The sequence below is a fragment of the Copadichromis virginalis genome, linkage group LG7 (genome assembly GCF_057382275.1).
Source record: "Copadichromis virginalis isolate Kocher_CV1m ecotype Utaka linkage group LG7, C_Virginalis_male_GT1.1, whole genome shotgun sequence".
NCBI lineage: Eukaryota > Metazoa > Chordata > Actinopteri > Cichliformes > Cichlidae > Copadichromis > Copadichromis virginalis.
The window spans coordinates 11,474,863-11,495,605 of record NC_140624.1 but is presented as its reverse complement, the minus strand read 5'-3'; the positions used below and the strand labels follow the sequence as shown (position 1 = coordinate 11,495,605).

At 39.6% G+C, this 20,743-nt stretch overlaps 1 protein-coding gene across 1 annotated transcript in view; it reads right to left on the bottom strand.

The window, feature by feature from the left end:
* Positions 1-13,384, bottom strand: part of igf1ra (insulin-like growth factor 1a receptor) — a 72,719-nt gene extending 59,335 nt beyond the window's left edge. Inside the window, exons 1-2 of the mRNA XM_085461733.1 lie at positions 12,257-13,384; positions 3,653-4,219 (exon numbers count right to left, since the gene is read on the bottom strand). Of these exons, the coding sequence (XP_085317859.1) occupies positions 3,653-4,219; positions 12,257-12,362 (673 nt within the window). The 5' untranslated portion in view covers positions 12,363-13,384. The remainder of the gene's footprint in view (positions 1-3,652; positions 4,220-12,256) is intronic.
* Between the last annotated feature and the right edge of the window lie 7,359 nt (positions 13,385-20,743).

The window sequence follows — 20,743 nt, the reverse complement described above, 5'->3', positions numbered from 1 at the left end:
AGACCGACTGGATGCCACAGTCAGAATGATTCATTTTGCTCTTTCTATTATATGTGGGGAAGATTTGTGAAAACTTAACAGCATTGGGGCTATTACTCATCAGGAAGAATACTAGATCGTATCTGCCTGTGAGACCTTGCTCTACAGTAAAATAGTGGTTTTAGGAGGGGGTTTGTTTTGTTTTTGTTTTTATTAAAAAACCCACTTCAGTTCTGAAGTGGATTCAGGTCAGAGCACTCAGGCCAGAGATATCAAGTAGGTCTTTGGCAGAGAGAGAGCAAACATATTACTAAATGCAAAGTAATGCAAAGTCTCCGAGACTGGTGCAAAGCTCTCCCAACAGCCAGGGCTCCAGAGCAAAGTCTGTGGTCTCCTCATGCTAAAGTTTTGACTTACCCTAATGTCCCACTACTCTTAAAAACAATAAATAAATCATTATGACGTGCATTTGTTAATATAAAAATAAAGCATGGCAGACGTGCTGCTTTAAATTAGACAGGGTAAGTTAAGGTTGAGAAACCAGACCGGAGTGCCTGCAAGGCTGAGCATACCATAAATGAATATTCTATTGCATAAAGACGTGAGCTATGTGAGAACCAGCGGGTAAGAGAGTGTGTGCCTCCCAGTGGAGCTATGAAGACTAGCCGGCCCTAAGACCAGCCGTGACTACAGCGGCATGCTTAGTGTTCATCTGCCTAATTGCAACTGCCTATTGACTATGCGGATTTGGATAAGGTCCAGTAAAAAGCAGGACTGTCTACAGCAAACACAGAGACCTGAGGAGGACATCTGAAGCAGGCCACACTTCTTTAGTCATGGGATCCCCCATAACTCAAAGCAAGCAGCTGGCAGCGTGGAAGGAGCCAGGGTCTCGCCAAACAAGCTTGGTGGTTCTGACCAGTGTGTGTGTGTGTGTGCATGTGTGTGAGTAAGTGCCTTTTGACAAGTAAACAATGAAGAGATATCTGACAGCCGGAGCTGTTAACAGCCCCTGATAAGCCCTGCAGAAAAGAGTTAGGTGAAAATAGAAAACGAAACACCAGCAGAACAACTGACAAGGACAATCAGAGATGAGACTGAGGCTAAGTGAAGTGGAGAACGACAGTTAGGAAGACGAGAACAGACAACATATACAAAGAGGAGGGAGTAACAATGAGGAAGGCAGAGAGGATATACGAGGAAGCATGGGGGTTATAGATGAGTGGGAGGAACGGGGCCTTTTTCAACACTCTGTACACTGCCCTTCAGCGAGACATTGGCATTGAGCTTGTATACTTGACATTTGTCTGACATTTCCCCTCCATGCCCCTCCTCCTGTAAACAGCTTCTCTATGCATCTCTCCCTGCCACTAAAAGGCACCCAGAATTTCTGCTCCAATCTGCACTTCTCTGCACAGTCACTCCTACTCACGTCCATCCTGTAGTAAATCCAGATGTAACGCAACATATTAAAGCTCACTTCTGAGAAACCCTGGTCTAATTCACCCAAACCTGGTGTGGGAAACAGTATCTGGTGAGCGGACAAACATTTGGAAAGGCCCAGAGGGCAAAGCAGTGAGCTAGGCAGACATCACTCCCTCTTCATGTTGTGTAATTAAAGAGGAGACCGGGCTGTATTGACTAGAATACCACTGCATGCCCTTGAAGGAACATCTGTACTGGAGAAAAACAAGGCAATTATACAAAGGGGCGGAGGAAGGAGGAGAGAGGAATCTTAAGCGGGGAGGAGAGACACATCAAACCTTCATAAAAACAAAGACAGGCACAAAGCCTGGAATATTACAAGACATCACAGATCTGCTCTAGCTTCATTGTATCTTATTTTTGCCTCAGTAACTCCTCCTTTTTTACCACTGTGTAGCTAAACCCAGACCCTTTATCTGCAGCCTTGAGACCTCAAGGCCTTCTAGATGAATGCTTTTACCCTGACCTCGCCTGGGCCTCTGAGAGAAGTGAACTGGTTCAAACAATGCTCCGGCTCTGCTTCTCAAGTCCGCTTTGTGAGAACAACAGAGGGTTTCACCACAAAACCCCACATAGCAGCTAGTGTGGGAAGAACAGACGTGACTAAAAAGTCATCACAGGCGATTTGCACCTTTTACTATGTATGGTATTTGTAAAATATGCCCATTTAAGATTTCAATGTTTTTGAACAAAGACAACCATACAAAACCTTGTTCATTTTCATTGTGTATTGATCAAAGGGCTGATAACATACAGGGAGCACCAGCAGGTCACAAAACGCACACAGTGAACACCATTGCTTTCCTATAGAGATCGACTTGGTCAATAGGAAAACGCAGCAAGCTTGATTTCCACTGTTTATTCTGAGGTTCCCTGAAGGGATGAAGGACAGGGGTGTTTGTGACTTCAAACTAATCCTAGCACCTGCACAGATGCCTTCAAAAATGGGCAGGGGGAATATTAAAAAAAACTGTTTTCACACAAAAATGTCATCATGTGCTAGTTTTAGTTACAGATGGTTAAAAAAACTCAAACCTCTGACGCATAGATCGATGAGCCCTTTTGTAAATGTGTACCTGACTCCAACTTTGAATAAATTTTCATGACCTGTAACTGAACTTCAAACCAGAGACAATGTTGGACCAAATCAGTCTTCAAGCTAAGCCTTCATGTTGCTCCCATCTAGACACCCTTATAGTTTTGTGTGCATTTTGTGACATCATCTGCCCGCAGGCAGGCAGAAACACCTGACAAAGTAGTTGCTGGAATATATAAGTGTCCTCCAGTACCAAACAGCAAACAGCAATAATTACTTAAATTCATGGAAAGAGTGGGTGAAATGTGTTAGACAACAACAACATAAAATTCCTCCAAAAAGCCTCTTTGCTCATCTTTTTGGCCTATAAAGACTCGAAGTGGTTGACAGAGTTGTTTTGAAGAGGCATGAGATGGAAGATCTACTTGTCCCAGTTTCTGATCTGAAAGCACAAACTGTCTCACACTCTAAAATCTGTGAAAAAGACAGTGAAGATAAGTAATGTGACCACAAGGTGCTACACCCGCCTGCTGTATGGATGCACAAAGTATCAGATATTCATAAATGAACTGACTCAACTCTACAGAATGGAAGGAATTTAAATGCAATGAATATAAAAAAATATGACCCTCCCCTGAACTGTTAAAAAATGCATGACCCTACCGCAAGGCCAAAGTTAAACAAGAATTACCCTCCCCCCCCTTATTTTTCAATATACCCCTTTTCATAAATCGCAAAATGTCCCTCAGGCAAATATTTAGCTGACATGGTCCAGACAGGTAGACTACCTCATTTCTTGGCAGGGCAACTTTAACCTCAACTGAGTATGCCTCTCTAATACCTGGTGCTCTATATTGCAGCCATCCTTCATTCCACAAATAGCCTGATCTAAAGACAAGGTCTCTGTAACGAACAGAGAGGAAATGTTTGCACTGGCCCATGGACAATCTGACTGCCTGACGGAAATGAAGGAAAAACACTGCATAGATTCATGGGATTTGTTCACTGGTGAAGAAATTTACAATTTCTTCATGTTTGTGATGCTGGAAACCTCCGAGCTAGATCAAAGCCACGTCCGCATTTACTCTACTGCAGCACAAAGCATCGCTCAAACATCGCCATGATGAAAACTACCAAGAAGTTCAGGGTTACCTTTCTGGCAATGGTTGGAGGTCCAGCAGCGGTAGTTACGATTGTCATTGAACGTCGTCTGCTGACAAAGAGGGTTATCCTCCATGATCCCCGGGCAGACGTTGTCACATTCCTTTGCCTTCTTGTTCCCGTTGATAACATTGTTGAACTCAGTATTCATAATAAATGACCAGTCCACCGAGTCCAGGTAGCAGAGCTCAGGGTTCTTTTCAATCCTCATGGCCCCACGGGTGATGTTCCTCAGGTTGTAAAGCCCAATGTCTTTTAAGCTGGTCATCTCATAGATCACGAGGGCGTAGTTGTAGAAGAGGTTGTGCCCACGAATGACGCTCAGGTTGGGGAAGAGCACACTGAGGCTATCGAGGCCCGAGACACGAAACAGAAGCAGGTAGCCGGTGATGACGGTCAATTTCGGGAAGCTGACGGAGCGGAAGTCCTCCTGCTGGCTGTTGTTGCTGGTTTTTTCGTTGATGAGGAGGATGCGCAGGTAGCCCTCCACCACCGTGCAGTTCTCAAGACGCTTAAATTGATCGATGTCGTTTCGGAGGTCGATATCCGGGCCACAGACTGCAACACACAGAAAAAAAATCTTTACTGTTTTCTTCATTGAGAAACAAAGAAAAAGAACAACAGAAGAGTATTACAGTACATATGCATCATATACACAGTTTCAGCAGTGTTCGATGGGAAATACAGCCTGGAGATTGTGTATGCCAAAAGATTTCCACGTAAGTAATCTTCTTGAAACATAATCTTGTTAGTACAGTAAAGTTGGTACTTTGCTGGCAGTTTTTCATATAGGAAAAACAGCATGTTTACACCAAGTTCCTACGCTGCATGAAAGAAATTAATTTATTCTCACTGCTCTCTCAGGAAAGGAGTTTTTAAGTGCGACACGGGGGGAGAGGTTCTTACCAAGGTCAGCTGAGGTGAACAGGGTGATGAGAGAAACAGTCGCTTACTTTCACAATAAAGTGCGAGAGTTAACATGTTCATACATCTTTTGTATCACATCAGACAAAAACCCTGCATTTCGTTGGAAGACATGTGGTCCTTCACCTCAGATAACCCCAACATTTAAATAAGCTATTTCTCTGTTCTCGGAAAACAGCACTTGAAACCACAAGGCCTGGAGCATCCCTTCACACCGCACACACACACACACCCATATGCAAACAGACAGAGAGGCAGGCAGGCAGATGCATACACACATACACACACACACACACACAATAAAAAAAACTGCATTTTTTATTGACGATAATCGGCTATCCTATTAATTGTGCAAAACAGCAACTACACCAAGGGAAACCTTATCGCAGTGAAACATGCAATTACATACATGCTGTATGCAGTTTTGGATGCGCCAAGTTAGTCATGTCTGTCCCCAGGCGACAAGGTGTCAACAGGTTTTGTTAGAAAAGCAAAAAAACATGCTTCCATGGAGCACTGGAAGTCATGAGTTACTTCACAAGTAACAGTCATCAATCAGCATGAAAATAAAATACAAGACAGTAAATAGATGCTCAGCCAGTCAAAGAAGAAAGCAAACAAATAAATAAATAACTCTTGGTCCTATAATGACACAAAGGAAATTTATAAAGAAAATCCTGGGTATATGATTAGACTTAGATATGACATCTGCTGTACTTGCCTGTTCAGGTAACATCCTACATTGTCTTCAATTCTTTGTGCACACTGAATACCCTTTGAATAGCCCAATGCAAGAAAGGTAAATGCTTCAAAGTAGATTATACAGTCTCACTTCTTCAGCACCTTTGCAAACTTTATTCAAACTTTTATTATTTTTAATCATTTCATAATGTATCAATCTGTTTACCAATTCACTGTTTTTCTGTTCATCAGTTTTCTTAAGCCAACTATTTCGTCCGTTATCACATAATTGTCTTTTTTTTAACTTAGCTATTTAATCAGTTCATATATTAATTTTACCTATTTTAACATTTTACTCCAGTGAAGTTAAAATAGTCCATTTTTAATTCAAACATCCATATTTTACCCATTTCCCCTGACTATTTCGTTCCATTTAGTGATTAATTTTAGAGAAACTGACTATAAATCACATTTTTCTCTATATAGTTTTTTTTCACATTCCTTCATACAGCAGCTCAAGTACTCTCTGGGGTAAATACACCAGTGTTTGGGAATCAACTGTCAGTCAAAAAGCCTAAGAGAAATCTTCTGTGAATCTCAGAAAAAGAACAACTAATTCCCTTGCATTGTATGTTAAATCGTTATGAAATCAGAATATCTTCTAGTTGCATTTATATATATTTTTTAACAGTGTCTAAAAGAGGGTTCAACAATCAGCTCAGGAAATGCAATGACATACAAGCTCTTAGGTTAAACCTGTTATGTTCTTAAAGGCGCTTAAGACACCGTCACCGTGAGCAACACGGTGACGGTGTCCATCCAATGAGGCAAACAGACATGTTTTCATTGTCTTGTCAAAACACTGTCTACTGAGAGCTAAAGGATAAAGAAAAGAGCTAAACAGTTTCCACTCCCAGCACGAACACTATGCCTCCAGATTGTTTTTCTAGACTACAGAACAATGACATAGAAATCTAACAAGCATACAAATAGTTCTGTTAGTATATTAACTTCACTTTACTCATGGTTGTTTTTCTGAAAAGAAAAAAAGGGGAAAAAAGCCATGTTTGATGTGCTTCATTAAAGCTATTCTACCAAAAATAGAAATTGTAATCTTTATGGGGGTAAACGGGCTATATTTGTTCCTGCAGGGGTGTTTCACATGTCCAAATTTAGAACGGAAACAATTACTCCAGTAGAAAATAGTATTTGCTTTCCCCAATCAACACCAATGCCCCTGGGCTCCACTCATGAGCCATCGAGCTGCATGTCTTCTTTGTTTCATTGAGAATTTTCTTCCAGCTTCTCCAGCAGCCGGGGGAAAGAGGGAGGAGGGGTGGAGCCACTCAAATACAAAGACTAATTTGTTTGTTAGTAAAGAGAAACTCTAGGCTCCACTTCCTGATGGGGGCATTAATAAAATCAGGAGGCGTCTGGCCAGGGAAGGATAAGATTTCTGCCAAGAATAGCTATCAGGGGCCATCCTGGTGTAAAATGGCAGCAAACAGAAACCGCTATGCAGTAAATGTCTTTCTGAGTGCCGTCGATACAAAGCAGATTTACGCTCACAAAGAAAGCCAGAAAGAATAAAATGAAAGGAATTACACAGACTTCCTCTTTGTGATTCCCTTGTTCTACTCATTAGGCATGTTAAGTACCAGGAATTCCAATCATTTCCTTGCAAAAAGACCGAGAAAGACATTGCCTCAAACTAAGCCTCCAGGATTCTCCGATTCTTGCCAGTCAGCTCATTTGTTGCGAAGACAACGATGCTTAAATAAGATTAAGACGCCAAATCCTTTATTCATTATTACATACACCAGATACATTTCAGCAACAGCGTCCCCATAACATGATAACCCCAAATAACACGCGTCTCCTTCTCTCCTCCCGTGTACCTTTGCTCTTCACACTGCTGAGTAAACACACATATCTTCACAGCGTGATGGGATCCATCGGCTCGTGTTTATGACTGATAAACCTTGCCCTGTCTCTCTGTGGAAATGTCATCACACAAACACACGCACACACCAGCACAAGCACGTGCACGGTCAAACGTGTCCCCGTCGAATGAAATCGAGGCAAGTGGCTGCCGTTTATCTCAGCTTCACGTAAAATCAGATTCGGATCCAGTAAACATACCTCACACGTAAATAAACGCCATCTCGGTTTTGGCTGAGAGAAAAAAATGAGATAGCAATCTGGGACCACATGCCGTGCTGTTTATCAAAAGGCCACAAACTGAGCTTTCTGGGAAAACACTTGTATTGGAACTGTATCCTTTATCAGACATCCAGCTGTAAACTCCGGGAAGGTTATTAGGGAAGACTCCTCTTCCCTGTGTTTATTTTGAAGCGATTTTAAGGGTCCCGAAAACTCTGTGACCCCTGCAGTTACTGACATAAAGTTGTTGGTGGGCTCTGTGCAAAGTGCAAGCAGGGATGCATAGAACTGTTTCCATTGTGGATTAATCATTAATTATAACACAAAAAGAGGAAGAAGAACGACAGTCTTAAAGGAAATTGTAAAAACAGAGCATGTGGGCAGAAAGAAATGTTTGCAGACTTTAACAGACAACTTAAAACACTCAATTACCAGTCTGCTGACTTCCATTGAATATTCTGCACTTCTTGTTATTTAAAATCTGCATTTTTTTATTCTTATTTGAATTCCAGAAAAAAGCCCATGTTGATCATATCGTGTTAACTACCACTTTTATTAGTGTATATATACTGAGCCTAGGTTAGCTGAGATTTCCTATTTCCCTCTCATTTAAGGCCAATCATAAAGGGTCTGGTTTTATTTTCAAGGGTTGCCTAGCAACCAAAGGCGCTTATAGCAAATGATCAACTTCCTGAAATTGTGTTTTTCCAAAATTATATGAATTCTCAACCAATAAAATCAGTATGATCATTAAAAGGTTCGAACGGTGAAGGAGTTGGCCACTTTGCTGTCCTATCCCCTCACACCTGCCACATCAACTGGCTCTAATCCCCAGCATACTGGAAGTCATCTGACCAGCAGTGTTGTGGACCGTGTCCACTCAGTGGACCTTACTTCAATCACTGTGGCTCAGATTTCACCAAAACCCCAAATGGTAACATTACCCATCACAACAACTCTCAGACAGGCACTCCCCCTCACCCAGAATGAGGGAAGAGGGCAAGAGGTAACAGGCTGTGTTTACATACACACTGCACACGCTCAAAACAGCAATATGAATTTGCAGTGATGTAATTTCTTTAAGGAGGGAGTGTGAAAACCTATAGAGAATTTGAAAACTAAGAAAAATGTCATCTGAAGGATTTTGATTTAATGTCTGGAAAAGATGGATGTAGACAATTTGATGTCACTTCTTGTGATGGAGCTTAGTGCTGACGGCCTCAGCCTTCACCACCTCTGTGGTTTGAAACCAGATGTGACGAGCATGAAAGTTAGACCTGACTACGAAACCGAGGGGAACTGCACACTGATGTGGTAAAGATCACTCAGGCACAGTTGTTTTTGTATTAAAAGACAATGACTTTGAGGTTTCAAGTTCATGTCTCACCTCTTGGCACCTTTTTGGACACTTATTTTGAAGTTACCTAAAGTAATAGTATTTTAAATGTTCACCTGATTTTGCCCCAAAATACAGTTTTAAAAATATATCTTTTTTCATTAGTTCTTTGACTGTCAGCTTCACTCTACAGCCTTCTGGTCTGCTGCATGTATAAAAAAAATGACCTACGTAAAGGAATATAAAGTAAAATGCAGTGTTATGATCTTTAGTGTTTAACACTCAACAGATTAATATGAGTATAGAAAAGGCTTCTTGTAGACATTCTGGGATCCTCCGCGCCACGGAGGATAGATCAGCACTCTTTTTAAACAAACAGCTTTCTACTGATAAAGCGAGTGCCATCCATTAGAAGAGCTAACATTTGCAATCATCATCTCGCAAATTGTAAAATACTCTACGGACCATTAAACCGGCAGCCAATGATGATGTATGTGCAGTCGGACGGATACTGCATTTGAGCAAATCCAGTGACATGCCACTTGAAATAAAGTGTTTAATTAAGCATTGTAAACCTCAGCTGGCAGCCTGGAGGAGCGGTAGGCCAGCATTTGACTGCACTCTCACAAACTAGCCCAGTGACACACTTTTACATCCTTACTCAGGGGCACGCCACTGACTCAGGCTGCCACGCTGAGTCCTGCTGCAGTACACACTCGATGTTGCACAATAAACTTGTATGTGTGCACACAACACAGGGCTGTGAACGCTTGTCACACTCTTTTGGTGCAGTGTGACTAGGCATTCCTGCATCCAGTCTCCAGGAAGACCTAAAGGAAGTGGGGGGGCTTTATGTAACCACAAAGTACACCTTAGAGCAGAGTGACAGCAATCATATCTGAGCCACTTACCCCGTCATGACAAAGAGTGCTGAACTTCAAATATGCCATACCCCAAAGGGAAAAGTAGGAGGGGTGCCTGTCAAACACAGTGTTCACTGATGCTTGATTATTTATTCCGTCATTCAGGTTTTTTCCGAAGCAACATGTTCTTTCATAAATAACTGAACAGGAACACTGGTGTACCCGCACAGAACAGGACAGCGGGTGCTTGTACTTACACGACCCCACTTTTGCCAGTGACATATCTATTTATAACTCTAATAGCAGTGGTGCCAAGTGATGAAGTTAAGCGCATCAGTCTGCATACGAGACCACTCCGTGCGAACAGCACAAGCCAATAAAACAGTTCACAAACTCACTACTATTCCAATCAACAAAACCGAGTCTGTTTCTCTTTCAAGAGTATTTTTGCACAATCTATTTCCAAACACCGAGTCTCTATCGCCCTCACACACTCCCTTTAGACTTTTAGAGACTTGTTTGCTGCGCATTTCGACGCCATGGCATGGAAAGTTTACTGTGGCGAAAGTTAAAAAGTAGTTTAATTGCATTTTATTGGTATGGACAGATTACAGAAATGAAGAGAGCAAAGAAGGTTTTTACCCCCTAGTGGAGCACTGGAAATTCTGTCCCTCTACAACCCGGTGAAGTAAACATCATCCTCAAGTGATACATTTGCATCTCTAATGTTGTCCGCAGCCTTTGTTATGAAATTCTTTGTTCCATGAGTTCTGATGTATTATGCACCACAGAGAGCCGAGATCTGAGGGCAACTGCCTATCTTCCAACCCTCAGATGTGCTTGTGGCCTTCAGAGGGGGAGAACATGACTGTGGTACGACTACCGTGTTACTTTTATTTTTCTTCCATTTCCATATAAACCGAGGTCAGACTATCAGTTTCCTTACTTATCAAGATATAAAGCATATGCAGCGTAGCTGACAAACACATTCAACTCAAGCACAATTGATGGGCTCAAAGCAGAGAGATGCAATTGATGTGAGGCGGGCAAAAGAGCAACTTGTGGTGATGGGTGTGCCAAACAGACTTAATGTATATACGAACAGCAGATCATGATGATATGATAAACTGAAAGTTTTTTTACAATTCAGATTATTGGCGTAAACACCACCAAAGAAATAAAGATTTGAACTAAAGGGGAAAAAATCGAAATGAACTCCATGACTATCTCTGTTTAATCTGGGAAACTTGATGCAAAGTGTCACAAGAAGCTTTACTACAAAAAGCTGGAATGCTTAATCCTCTCTATCATTCAATTTCTTTAGTTTTTCCTTTTTTTTATTTTTCAAAAACTAATTTCTTTGTGCATTTGAAGCAGAAGCTTTTGCCTTTGAAAACCAAGACAATGAGCCATTAGATATAAACACACTCCATACAGCCAGGGACTGGAGAGGGAACCCTCTTTGACCCCCATTGATCAGCTGTTCTATTTTAGCACTGGCAAAAAGCAGCCTTGACTGTGGCAGCTCTCAGTACATTACACAGGATTAGATCAGATTAGATTTATATGTAGATATAAACAAAAACAGTTTTTATTTTATATGATTTATCATCCTATTCTAAATTTAAACCATGAAAACAAACTTTTACATCAATCAAAGGCAACAAAAGTGGGCAGACTCCTGTGAAATCCTGCCATTTATAAAACGGAATACTTGGGAATAAACTGAATACACTGGGTCCTACAAACTCTTTTGATTTTTTTGATTTTTTTTTTTAACTTTTCCCCGCCTTTAAGGGTTAATTAGCATTAAGTGCACACATTTTCACGTCATGCCAAAGAAAATTACAACGTTATTTGGATGGTTAGTATAACGTCAGCGGACATTTCTTGCGTTTTACAAAAGAGCACGCTGTTAAGGCTGGATTTATGTGTCTGGCGCTGCTGTATTTCAATACTTTCATTAGTTAACAGTGCACAGATCTATACAAATGTAACAATGTTTCACTTTTTTTATTTTTTTAAATTATATTTAGATATATAGGCACTCTTCTGGCATTTTACATTTTAAGAATCAAGGGATCGCCAGATTTTTTTTAAAAAATAATTGGCTGTTCGTGCGCAGCGACGCCACACTACGAAATGTAAAATGGCCACATGGTCGTAGTAACCTTCAGCTCAGCTCCCTGGCTTCATCCCGTGCTTTCTGGATGTCTAATGTCAAAAATCACACCGGTGTCTGCTTCCATGTCTTTACGCGTTTCTCGATAATCATGACAGTTTCATCAAATAAGACGATATTACGCACAACAGTGACTGTATTTGGTTAAATGCGCGCATCAACTGACGGCAGCTATACCACATGGTCCTCTTCAGATAGCATAAGTAAGGAGCACAAGTCGGTTTTGTCGCATTCCATCGTTTTGTCCAACTACAGGTATTCACTCTGATTATTTTGCAAATAAAAACAATAATTGCAGCTAACGCATATCCTCCACTAGTGGGGAAAAAAGGCGTTTATGCAAGAGGTTAAACTGGGTTACAAAAGCAAATTATGCCTTTAGGCCTATTCCTGCTCAAGCGACATGTTCTTCATAAAAACAATATTGATTAGAACTAAATACTTACTCTCTCCATATGTGGACCATATGCAGATAGTGGAGACAGACAGCATCAGACCCCAAAACAAGATCGGGCCACCCATCGGTGCTTCTGATTTTACGTTCCTGAACATTATTCTCCTCTTCAAGAAAAAATAAAAATAATGAGAGTAAAAAGGAAGTAAAAATATTTAAGTTGTGCACATCAGCTCAATAAATCAGAGCCTTCTCACTAAAAAAAATTTTTAAAAAAGGAGAAAAAGAGAAAACAAGTGCCTCGTAGCCCAAAAGCTTCTGATATCCTGATGCGTGGTCGCTTATCTGTCTGGATTTGCTCTAAACATATATATAAATGTGTACAAAAAATATTTAAACGTTGGGGGGTGGAATACTAAAACACTCTGCTATTTTTGCCAGTCACAGGATGCTTTGACGTTGGCTGGTATGGCACACAAGCCATGATTTTACTGAATAAATGATGGCAATCCCCATCTTCATTCTCCATCTCTTAAAAACAGCATGCGCGTAGCCTACACAGCGCGACCAGGCCCGTTAATACAACAAAAAAAAAAAAAAATCAGACTTAAATCTTAGCAGCCTTTACCACCATAATAAATTAAAGCCAGTGTCGCTCACAAGAATCCCCCGTGTGAATAAGTGTGTGTGAGGAGGTGGTGGGCTGAAAACGCGTACAGATCCACAGGGGTGGTGGCTGTGAGGTTGAAAAATGAATGAAAAACCTGTTTTTCCGTATGCTATTCAAACAGCAGGGTCTATCGACCCCCCCAAACCAAGCAGTCCTGGCTCGCAATGAGAAGTTGCTTTAAAAAAAAAAAAAAAATCAGCAAATTTTCAGCCCCTCAGCTCCGACTTATCTCCGCCGTCAGTCGGGATTTGCAACTGAAAGAAAATACCAGACTTGTGCCACGCAAGAGAATGGGTCTCCAGCTCTCCGGCTAGACGACCTCGGCTGGAGTGGGGAGGGAGAATATGTCTAAGGAGTTGCTCTCCAAGAGTGTTTCTTGTTTTGCCTTTATAGCTTCGCACAAAAGAGAAAAAGAAAAACTCCCGTCGCGTGTGTATCCACAGGCTGAAATCCCACGGTCCGCCCTCGGTTAAAGCACACTACGGGTCTCCGCCGCTCCTCCGTGGAATCGCTGCTGTAAACAAGAGTCGGCTTCTCTCACACAGAAACACAAAGTGTTACGGATAAGGTGGTCGGGAGCAGGATACAAAAAACGGAGCGGATTTAGACCCGGCGTGTCTCGAACGACGGGGCAACCCAAACAAAACACACACACCCCAGCCGGATGTGAGTGGGAACACTTTTCTGCTGTCCCAGCTTCTAAACTTCATGTCATTGTTGAGAACAGTGACTCCCATGTTATTTAATACACCTTACCCCACAATATGGGCCACTAATTCCGTCATACATTAGCTAATTGTTTAACTACTACTTAATTAAGTATTTCATGTCACTTAGTGGACTCTTTCATATGCGTATCATTAGGTTTAGTCAGATATTTCGTTTCTGCTGTTAGTTAACAACTTAAGCGGTTCATGCGGCTGTTTCAGATCTTAAATATTTAAAAGTGATCATTAAAACCACTAGTCCTACCTTTAGATTACGTTTTTTACAATATTTGAAACATCTGTGGCTCCTCCCACTGGGTTGCTTTGACATTATTTTGGTTAATCCTTAATTTTTCTGATGCTGTCAATTCTTTACATTAAATTGTGTTGTTTGTTTATTTATTTGTCCTTCTTACATATTTCCTGCATCCTACAGAAGTACTCAGTGGAGTTCTTGTAGAGCTTTAGCTTTTAAAAGAAGCAAACAAATTTTATTACCTTTTCCTGAGTTGATCCTATTTGTATAATTCAAATATCCCAGTCATTTGAATTATATTGGCCACATAAGTGGTTTTCAACCTGAGGGCTGCAGGCAGCTCTCGCCCATCTCACCAGATTTCCAGCACATTATTTTTTTTACTCTTCCAGTAATGAAGACAAATGAGTATCTGTGACATATTTATATAAATTGGGCATTTTGTCTGTGAGGCAATAACTGAAAAGGTGGTTTGTTTTTAAATGCCAGTTAGGTCGTTTTTTGTAATCATTATTTTAAGGTGGTATAGCAATAAATGTTCTTTTGTGTAACAAACTGAAGGTTAGTTCAGTGTAAGAATTTGGCTTTTAGGACAGAGGAACAGGCACAAAGTTATTTTTTTTTTATTGTCAGTTAATGTGTCCTTTGCCTAACAGAGCTTTGAAACATTTATCTCAGTCAAGGTTAAAGAAGTTTTACATTTTGTAAAAAGAATTAGGTGGGATAAAATATAACGTTGTTGGCACACAAATCATGTTATCTGAGATGGATTACTTCAAAGAGTGCACATTGTTGACTGAATAACTTTGTGCTCCAGAGCGAGTCAAAAGATTACAATGTTTACAGTTACAGTGAGAGTTTAGCCCTGAAGAATTTTGCCTTTGTTTTATTATCCAAGTACAGACACATCTTATTTTTCTGTTTAGTTTAAATATGCATACATATCTTACTCCTCTGGATTTGTTCATAATAATTTTTTCAAAAGGTAAGTAAATAAATATTTGTGAATGATGTACTAAATAAATATGTTTTTCTTTGTTGTAGGAGGGAGTGAATAATTGTACTGCATGTTTCACTTCATTTTAGCTGATTAGATTATGTTTGGGTGGTTTCACTGGTTACTAACATCCTCGTAGTTACCCTTTATCACCGTTGGATTTCACTTGTAATAAGAGGTACTGACAGGTGATGAAATTAATTTTTAATACTAGCTATATTTCCTACATATTTTCCTTTATAATATGCATTTTGCTGGGCTAAAAACAAGATCGGCAGGTCTGCTCAATGAAGTGAAATGTGGACTTTAATTTTTTATGGCTTTTAAACTCGTCTTTTCGCAGGTCACTGCAGATTTGTCTAAGATTGAAAGGATCACATTCAAGTAACTCAGCTGACGACTCTTATGTGTGACAATGTTTCATATGGTTCAGAGTAGAAATCTTTTACACTGTTCTGTTCATGAAACTGTCTGATTTAATACACTTTAAGGGTTGCAGGACTTCTGGCATACAGGGGACGACGTTCAGTGTTTTGAAGTCTATTTAGTGCTCAGGAGCTGTACCATAGGTTACGCTGCGCACTATCGTCACGGGTAGGGTAAAAAGTAAAATCCGACATGGACATGTAGTCAAGCGGGGACTTGAGTTGTGCTTTTATCTTTCATTCATCCAATACACGCAGCAGACAACACGCTGTGCAAGGAGCGTGGTTATCGATCCATACCGCACAGCATCCCCTAACTGGGAACATGTGAGCCTAACTAAGGTTAACTCCAGCGGATATTTGTAATTAGTTTTCATTTTGAATGAAAGCGGGTTGTCTTTTATCTCCTTGTTCCTTTACATTTTGATTTACGAACGAAATTAACGATGTCGTTGCAATAAATACTATGAGCTATGAATTATAAACAGCAGCATCACTGATCTTTATTTGGGAAAAGGAACTGCTGACTTATGCTTGCTTCTCATTGTATTTTCAAATAAAGCTACATGTATTATAGTAATGGAGTCCTTTAGTTGCGTAAATATGTGATATGATATGAAAATTAGCAAAAACATATTACAAAAACAATAATAATTTAAAAAAAAACCTCACATATGCTTGACAATCGTAAAATTCCGGACATGTACTGCAATGTTTTCTAATGAGAAGCGGCGCAGTTTTTTTCAGTTACCGTATGGTGCTGTGGTTGCTGAAAAGGGTGTTTAGTTGTCGCCCTCTGCTGGAGAAACGTGCGTATTATATTAAAATTATTGTGGAGAAACTAAGTATGCTTGTTCCTCTGCTTGGTAGCGTAGATCAACTCGGTGTATTTAGGCATGTAGATGTCATGAAGACGACCTGCTGATGTTGAAACCAGCCATCAGAACAGGGAAGAAAGGTGATTTAAGTGACTTTGAATTTGTTGGTGCTGGTCTGAGTACTAAGGAAACTGCTTATCCAATTGGATTTTCCCACATAGTCATCTCTGGTGTTTATGGAGAATGGTTAAAATGAGAAAACATCCAGACAGCGACAGTTCTCTGTTCTCCGTGTGAAAATGCCAGAGGTTTAACTAGAACAGCCAGATTGCTTTGATTTGATAGTAAATCAACAGGTGGTAGTGTAGTAATAGTGGATTAAAAGTTAATGGGCACATTTTAAACCCTTTAGTGCTATGTGAGAATTGTTCAAATGCCAAAGCCTACCTGAGTATTGTTGCTGACCATGTCCATCCCTTTATGACTGCAGTGTCTTTATCTTCTGATGGTTGCTTCCAGGAGGATACCACGCCATACTACAATCTCTAATCATCTCAAACTGCTTTCTGGAACATAACAATCCACCAAATTGAAAAGCACCTTTGGGATGTGGTGGAAAGTTGAAAAGGGAAAGTTACGTCATGGATGTGGAACCGACAAATCTGCAGCAACAATGTGATGCTGTCATGTGAATATGGACCAAAATCTCTGAAGAATGTTTCCACTGTCTTGTTGAATCTATGCCATGAGGAATAAAGGCAGTTCTCAAGGCAAAAGCAGGTCTAACCAGGCATCAGGAAGGTGTACCTATAAAATGTCTGGTCTACAATTCTCTATTGACAATTAGGTTTTCCTCAAAGAAGACTCATTTCTTCATTGCCTGTTTCTGTTTTCTCCCCAAACACTCCCAAAAGAATCAGAGCACTGAGGAATTACTTGTTGATAGAAACCCAGCTCCAAAATTGTGATGTTTAAAGTGTCTTTTAACATAAGAAAGCAAGTACAGAGTTTTTAGAACATAAGAAGATACCATGAAGTTTCAACATCAGCTTGTACGCAACTAGATCTGTAAAAAGTCAGCTGTAAACATGTCAAAGGATACTGGTCGTTACAAGCCATGTGTTTTTCTGTTTTTGTAACAGCATGCACATATATTTTTAATCAAAATTATATTATTAAAACTAAAATTATTATTGTTCTTCTCTGGGAATTTTCCATTTTTTCAGTTTTACCAAAAAAAATAGCAAAGCACATTATGATTTTTTAAAACTATATTAGTGAATATTTTTCAGTATTTTTTGAAACCCACGAAATAAAACACACCACAGCAGGAAGCAAAAGTGTCGCAGTGCTGAAATGGTTCCAGCATGGTGATGCAAAAAAACAATCCACCTTAAAAAAAAGTGCACAAAGTAAATGTAACATCAATGCAAAAGAGACATTCTGATTTAGACAATGTAAGTAAAGGACCATACGCTGGATAAGTGATGTGAAAAATGGTTACAGGTTACATTGAAAAAATTTTTTAAAATCCAACTAAATGCTATATTGACATTTAAACTTCCTTATATTTTGCCAGTATTTCTGATAATCGGTGTACCACTGCATAGGTCACACATTAAATACACTGCACTGAAATCAAGTGAACTATCGCTATAGACTAATTTCAGTCCTTTAGCTCTAGAACAAAAAGACAATCTGTTTTATTTTTTGCTTTTTTTAGAGTCCTGACAATTCACTTGTTGTTACAGAAACATTTGACTGTGCAACAATATAAATCTAGCTTTGTAAAAAGTGAGACCTGCACAACAGATTAAATGTGCCATTTAAAGGAGCAGTGTGTAGAATTTTAGTGACATCTGGTGATGAGGTCGGCATTACAACCAACTGAGCAGCCCTCACTTTAGCTACCAAAGCATCTTTTCAAGCATGCAGTAAAAACTAAAGTGGCTGCAAAGCCTTAAAAAATGTTGTTACTTACCCACATCCCCTGGATTTATCCAGAGAAAGTAACATCACAGCAAGCCCTGCTAAAGTTGTAACAAATGCAAAAGACTCTCTCTAGAGCCAGTGTTATTATTATTATCCCTCTAAGTCTGAACTAGGGCTCCTAATGATTAGGCTAGTAAATTTATAGTTTTGGCCTCAATGCCCTACCTCACTATTGTTCTTCTAGACAGGTGTCAAATATTTTAGTTTGTCGGTGCATTAAAACTTATAGTACTTAGACTAGATCCAGAGTTACAGGGTAGTCGTGAATCTGAAAAATCAAGTCTATCTTTTGCAACCCATTTGGCATCTGCTACAACCAGATCTTTTTAGTGAAAGGTACACGGTGGCCTAAAAATACATACCCAAACCAAAATAACTACTACAAACGACCCTTGTTTAACTGGCAACATTATGTTTTTTCTCCCTCGATGGGAGGGAGTAATTGGTCTGTCTGTCTTTTCAATTTTTGTGTGATGTTAGATACCGATTACAGCTCGAGCTGATTTAATTTTGGTAAAAATCAAGGTCATATCAAATGTGAAAATCATAAAAACTTTATATCACTCACAGTTTCTTTTGTAGATTAAATTTAGACAACAATAAACTACACCTTAGTGGACATGAGTACCTAGGTTGACCTACCTATTTGACCTTGACCTTAATTGTTAGCACCCAGGGTCAAAGTTGACCTCAAAAAACAATTTCAAGAAACTTTCATGTGAAAGGGCATAGAGAGAGACGAACAACTACACTATTTTTCAATATGGCGCCATACAACGTCGCGATGACATAATCATATTGTAATAAAAACAGATAGAGATAAGCATGTTGTAATAAAAACACCATAAAACCGTTTTAGGACAGCCCTTGCCCTTCAGGAGGCGCTGTGTTCTTTCAGTGCTATTGTTTCAGGTATAATGTAAGCTTGCCTACACACACATCCCTGGAAACCTGAGTATGTGAGGCTGACAATGGCCCTCAAACTCAGAACAAGAAAAACTTGTCAGATGCTTTATAGTAGCAGCATAATAATAATACTTGTGCACTGACCATCACCCTTCTGGCTTACAGTTTCAGCTACTCACTTGCTTCACGCTCCAACCCGTGTTGCTAAACGAGAAGTAGAGAAAATAAACAAGTTGACAAAGACACAGTCAAACACGTGGAGAGCAGGAAAGAACACATACTGAAAGCAATAATGATCAATCAGTTCAAAAGTTCTACCTGTCAGGGTAGGAACCCCCACCAGAATACTGATTTTCTGGCTGCCAACAATGGTAACTTTGTTCTTGTTGCCATCACATGTCTTCTGCACTTTCTTTGATTTCGGTGACCAGGATGAGAATATTTTTAAAAAACACACAACAGCCACCAGTCCAGGTACATCCACTGCTATGACTGTCTGGTTACACAGTCAATCTAAATTCTGTCAATGACATAAAAAACACAATAAATACAAATAAGGAGGACGAAACGCTTATGTTACTGTTCTTAATGAGTTGAGCAGCTGTCTACAATTTGTATAATTAAAAAATAATATAATTATAAAATTTGTATAAAGTTACGAGCCTATTTCAGGCAACTACTTGTCAACTTGACCCTGACACACTGTGACTGGATAAGACTACTGTTGTTAACTTACGATGCTAGCTCCTGGAGGTCATTTTTACAAACCTATCCATGTTTCCCATACTTCCTGCTTCTGACTGCACCACATAAATATATACATATTATACAATAATATTTCTTATATAAATAATACAAAAAAACTGACTAAACAGGTTTTCTTGTCCAGGAAAAATTATATGACTTTTTTTGAAGAATCAAAATTTTAAACCACCTTAGGAGTGGAGTGGGGTGGGTGGGTTAACTGTGAAGTTAAACGTTAACATGACTTCAGACTGGTTCCAGTAATTTTCCAGCAGGATAGAGTCATTCTTTGTCTGGATAGTTTCCCCAGGAGTGGGAGGGCACAGAGACTGCATATCTATATTGGCACATAAACCACAATCCAGCTGCTTTATTGAAAGTTTTTCAAACCCATTTATTGTTGGCTTACTGAAATAAACAACATAGATGCTAGTTACAGTGAACAAGGTTCTTAGAAAGCAGATTTTTTATTTTACCGGCCAAGCCACAGCATTCACCCTGCTGCCATCTGGCAAGTATTACAGAAGTAATGAATGCTGCTCCAGCAGACTTTAGGTCAGTTCATTTCCTCAGACCACTCATTTCATCCTCCGTCAACATGTATAAAAGTATTTTTGTTGTTGTTGTTATATTTACAGCAAAATCATTATTTTTTATTTATTTTTTGTTAGTAATATAAAGGCACTACATCATTTCAATGTGTAATTTATTACATAAATTACACATTAACTGCAGAAAACAAATAGTGTGATTGATCGTGTATTTTATGGTTTTAGTGTGTTAATGATAAGCATTTGCCTTGCATGTGCTTACTGGTTATCAAGAGCTGGTCTAATGTGGACTCTGACCATGAACTGGCCATGGAAGATGATGTTACAGCAAGCGGCTGTAAAACAAACCGCTGTAAGCTCTCATTCCTCTCAGTATCTACTGCACTATTGAAAAAAAAACTTAATTTAAGACGTAATTTAAAAGCTCCGGAGCCACATCATCGTGTACTTGAATGTTTTCTGGAACTGTATAT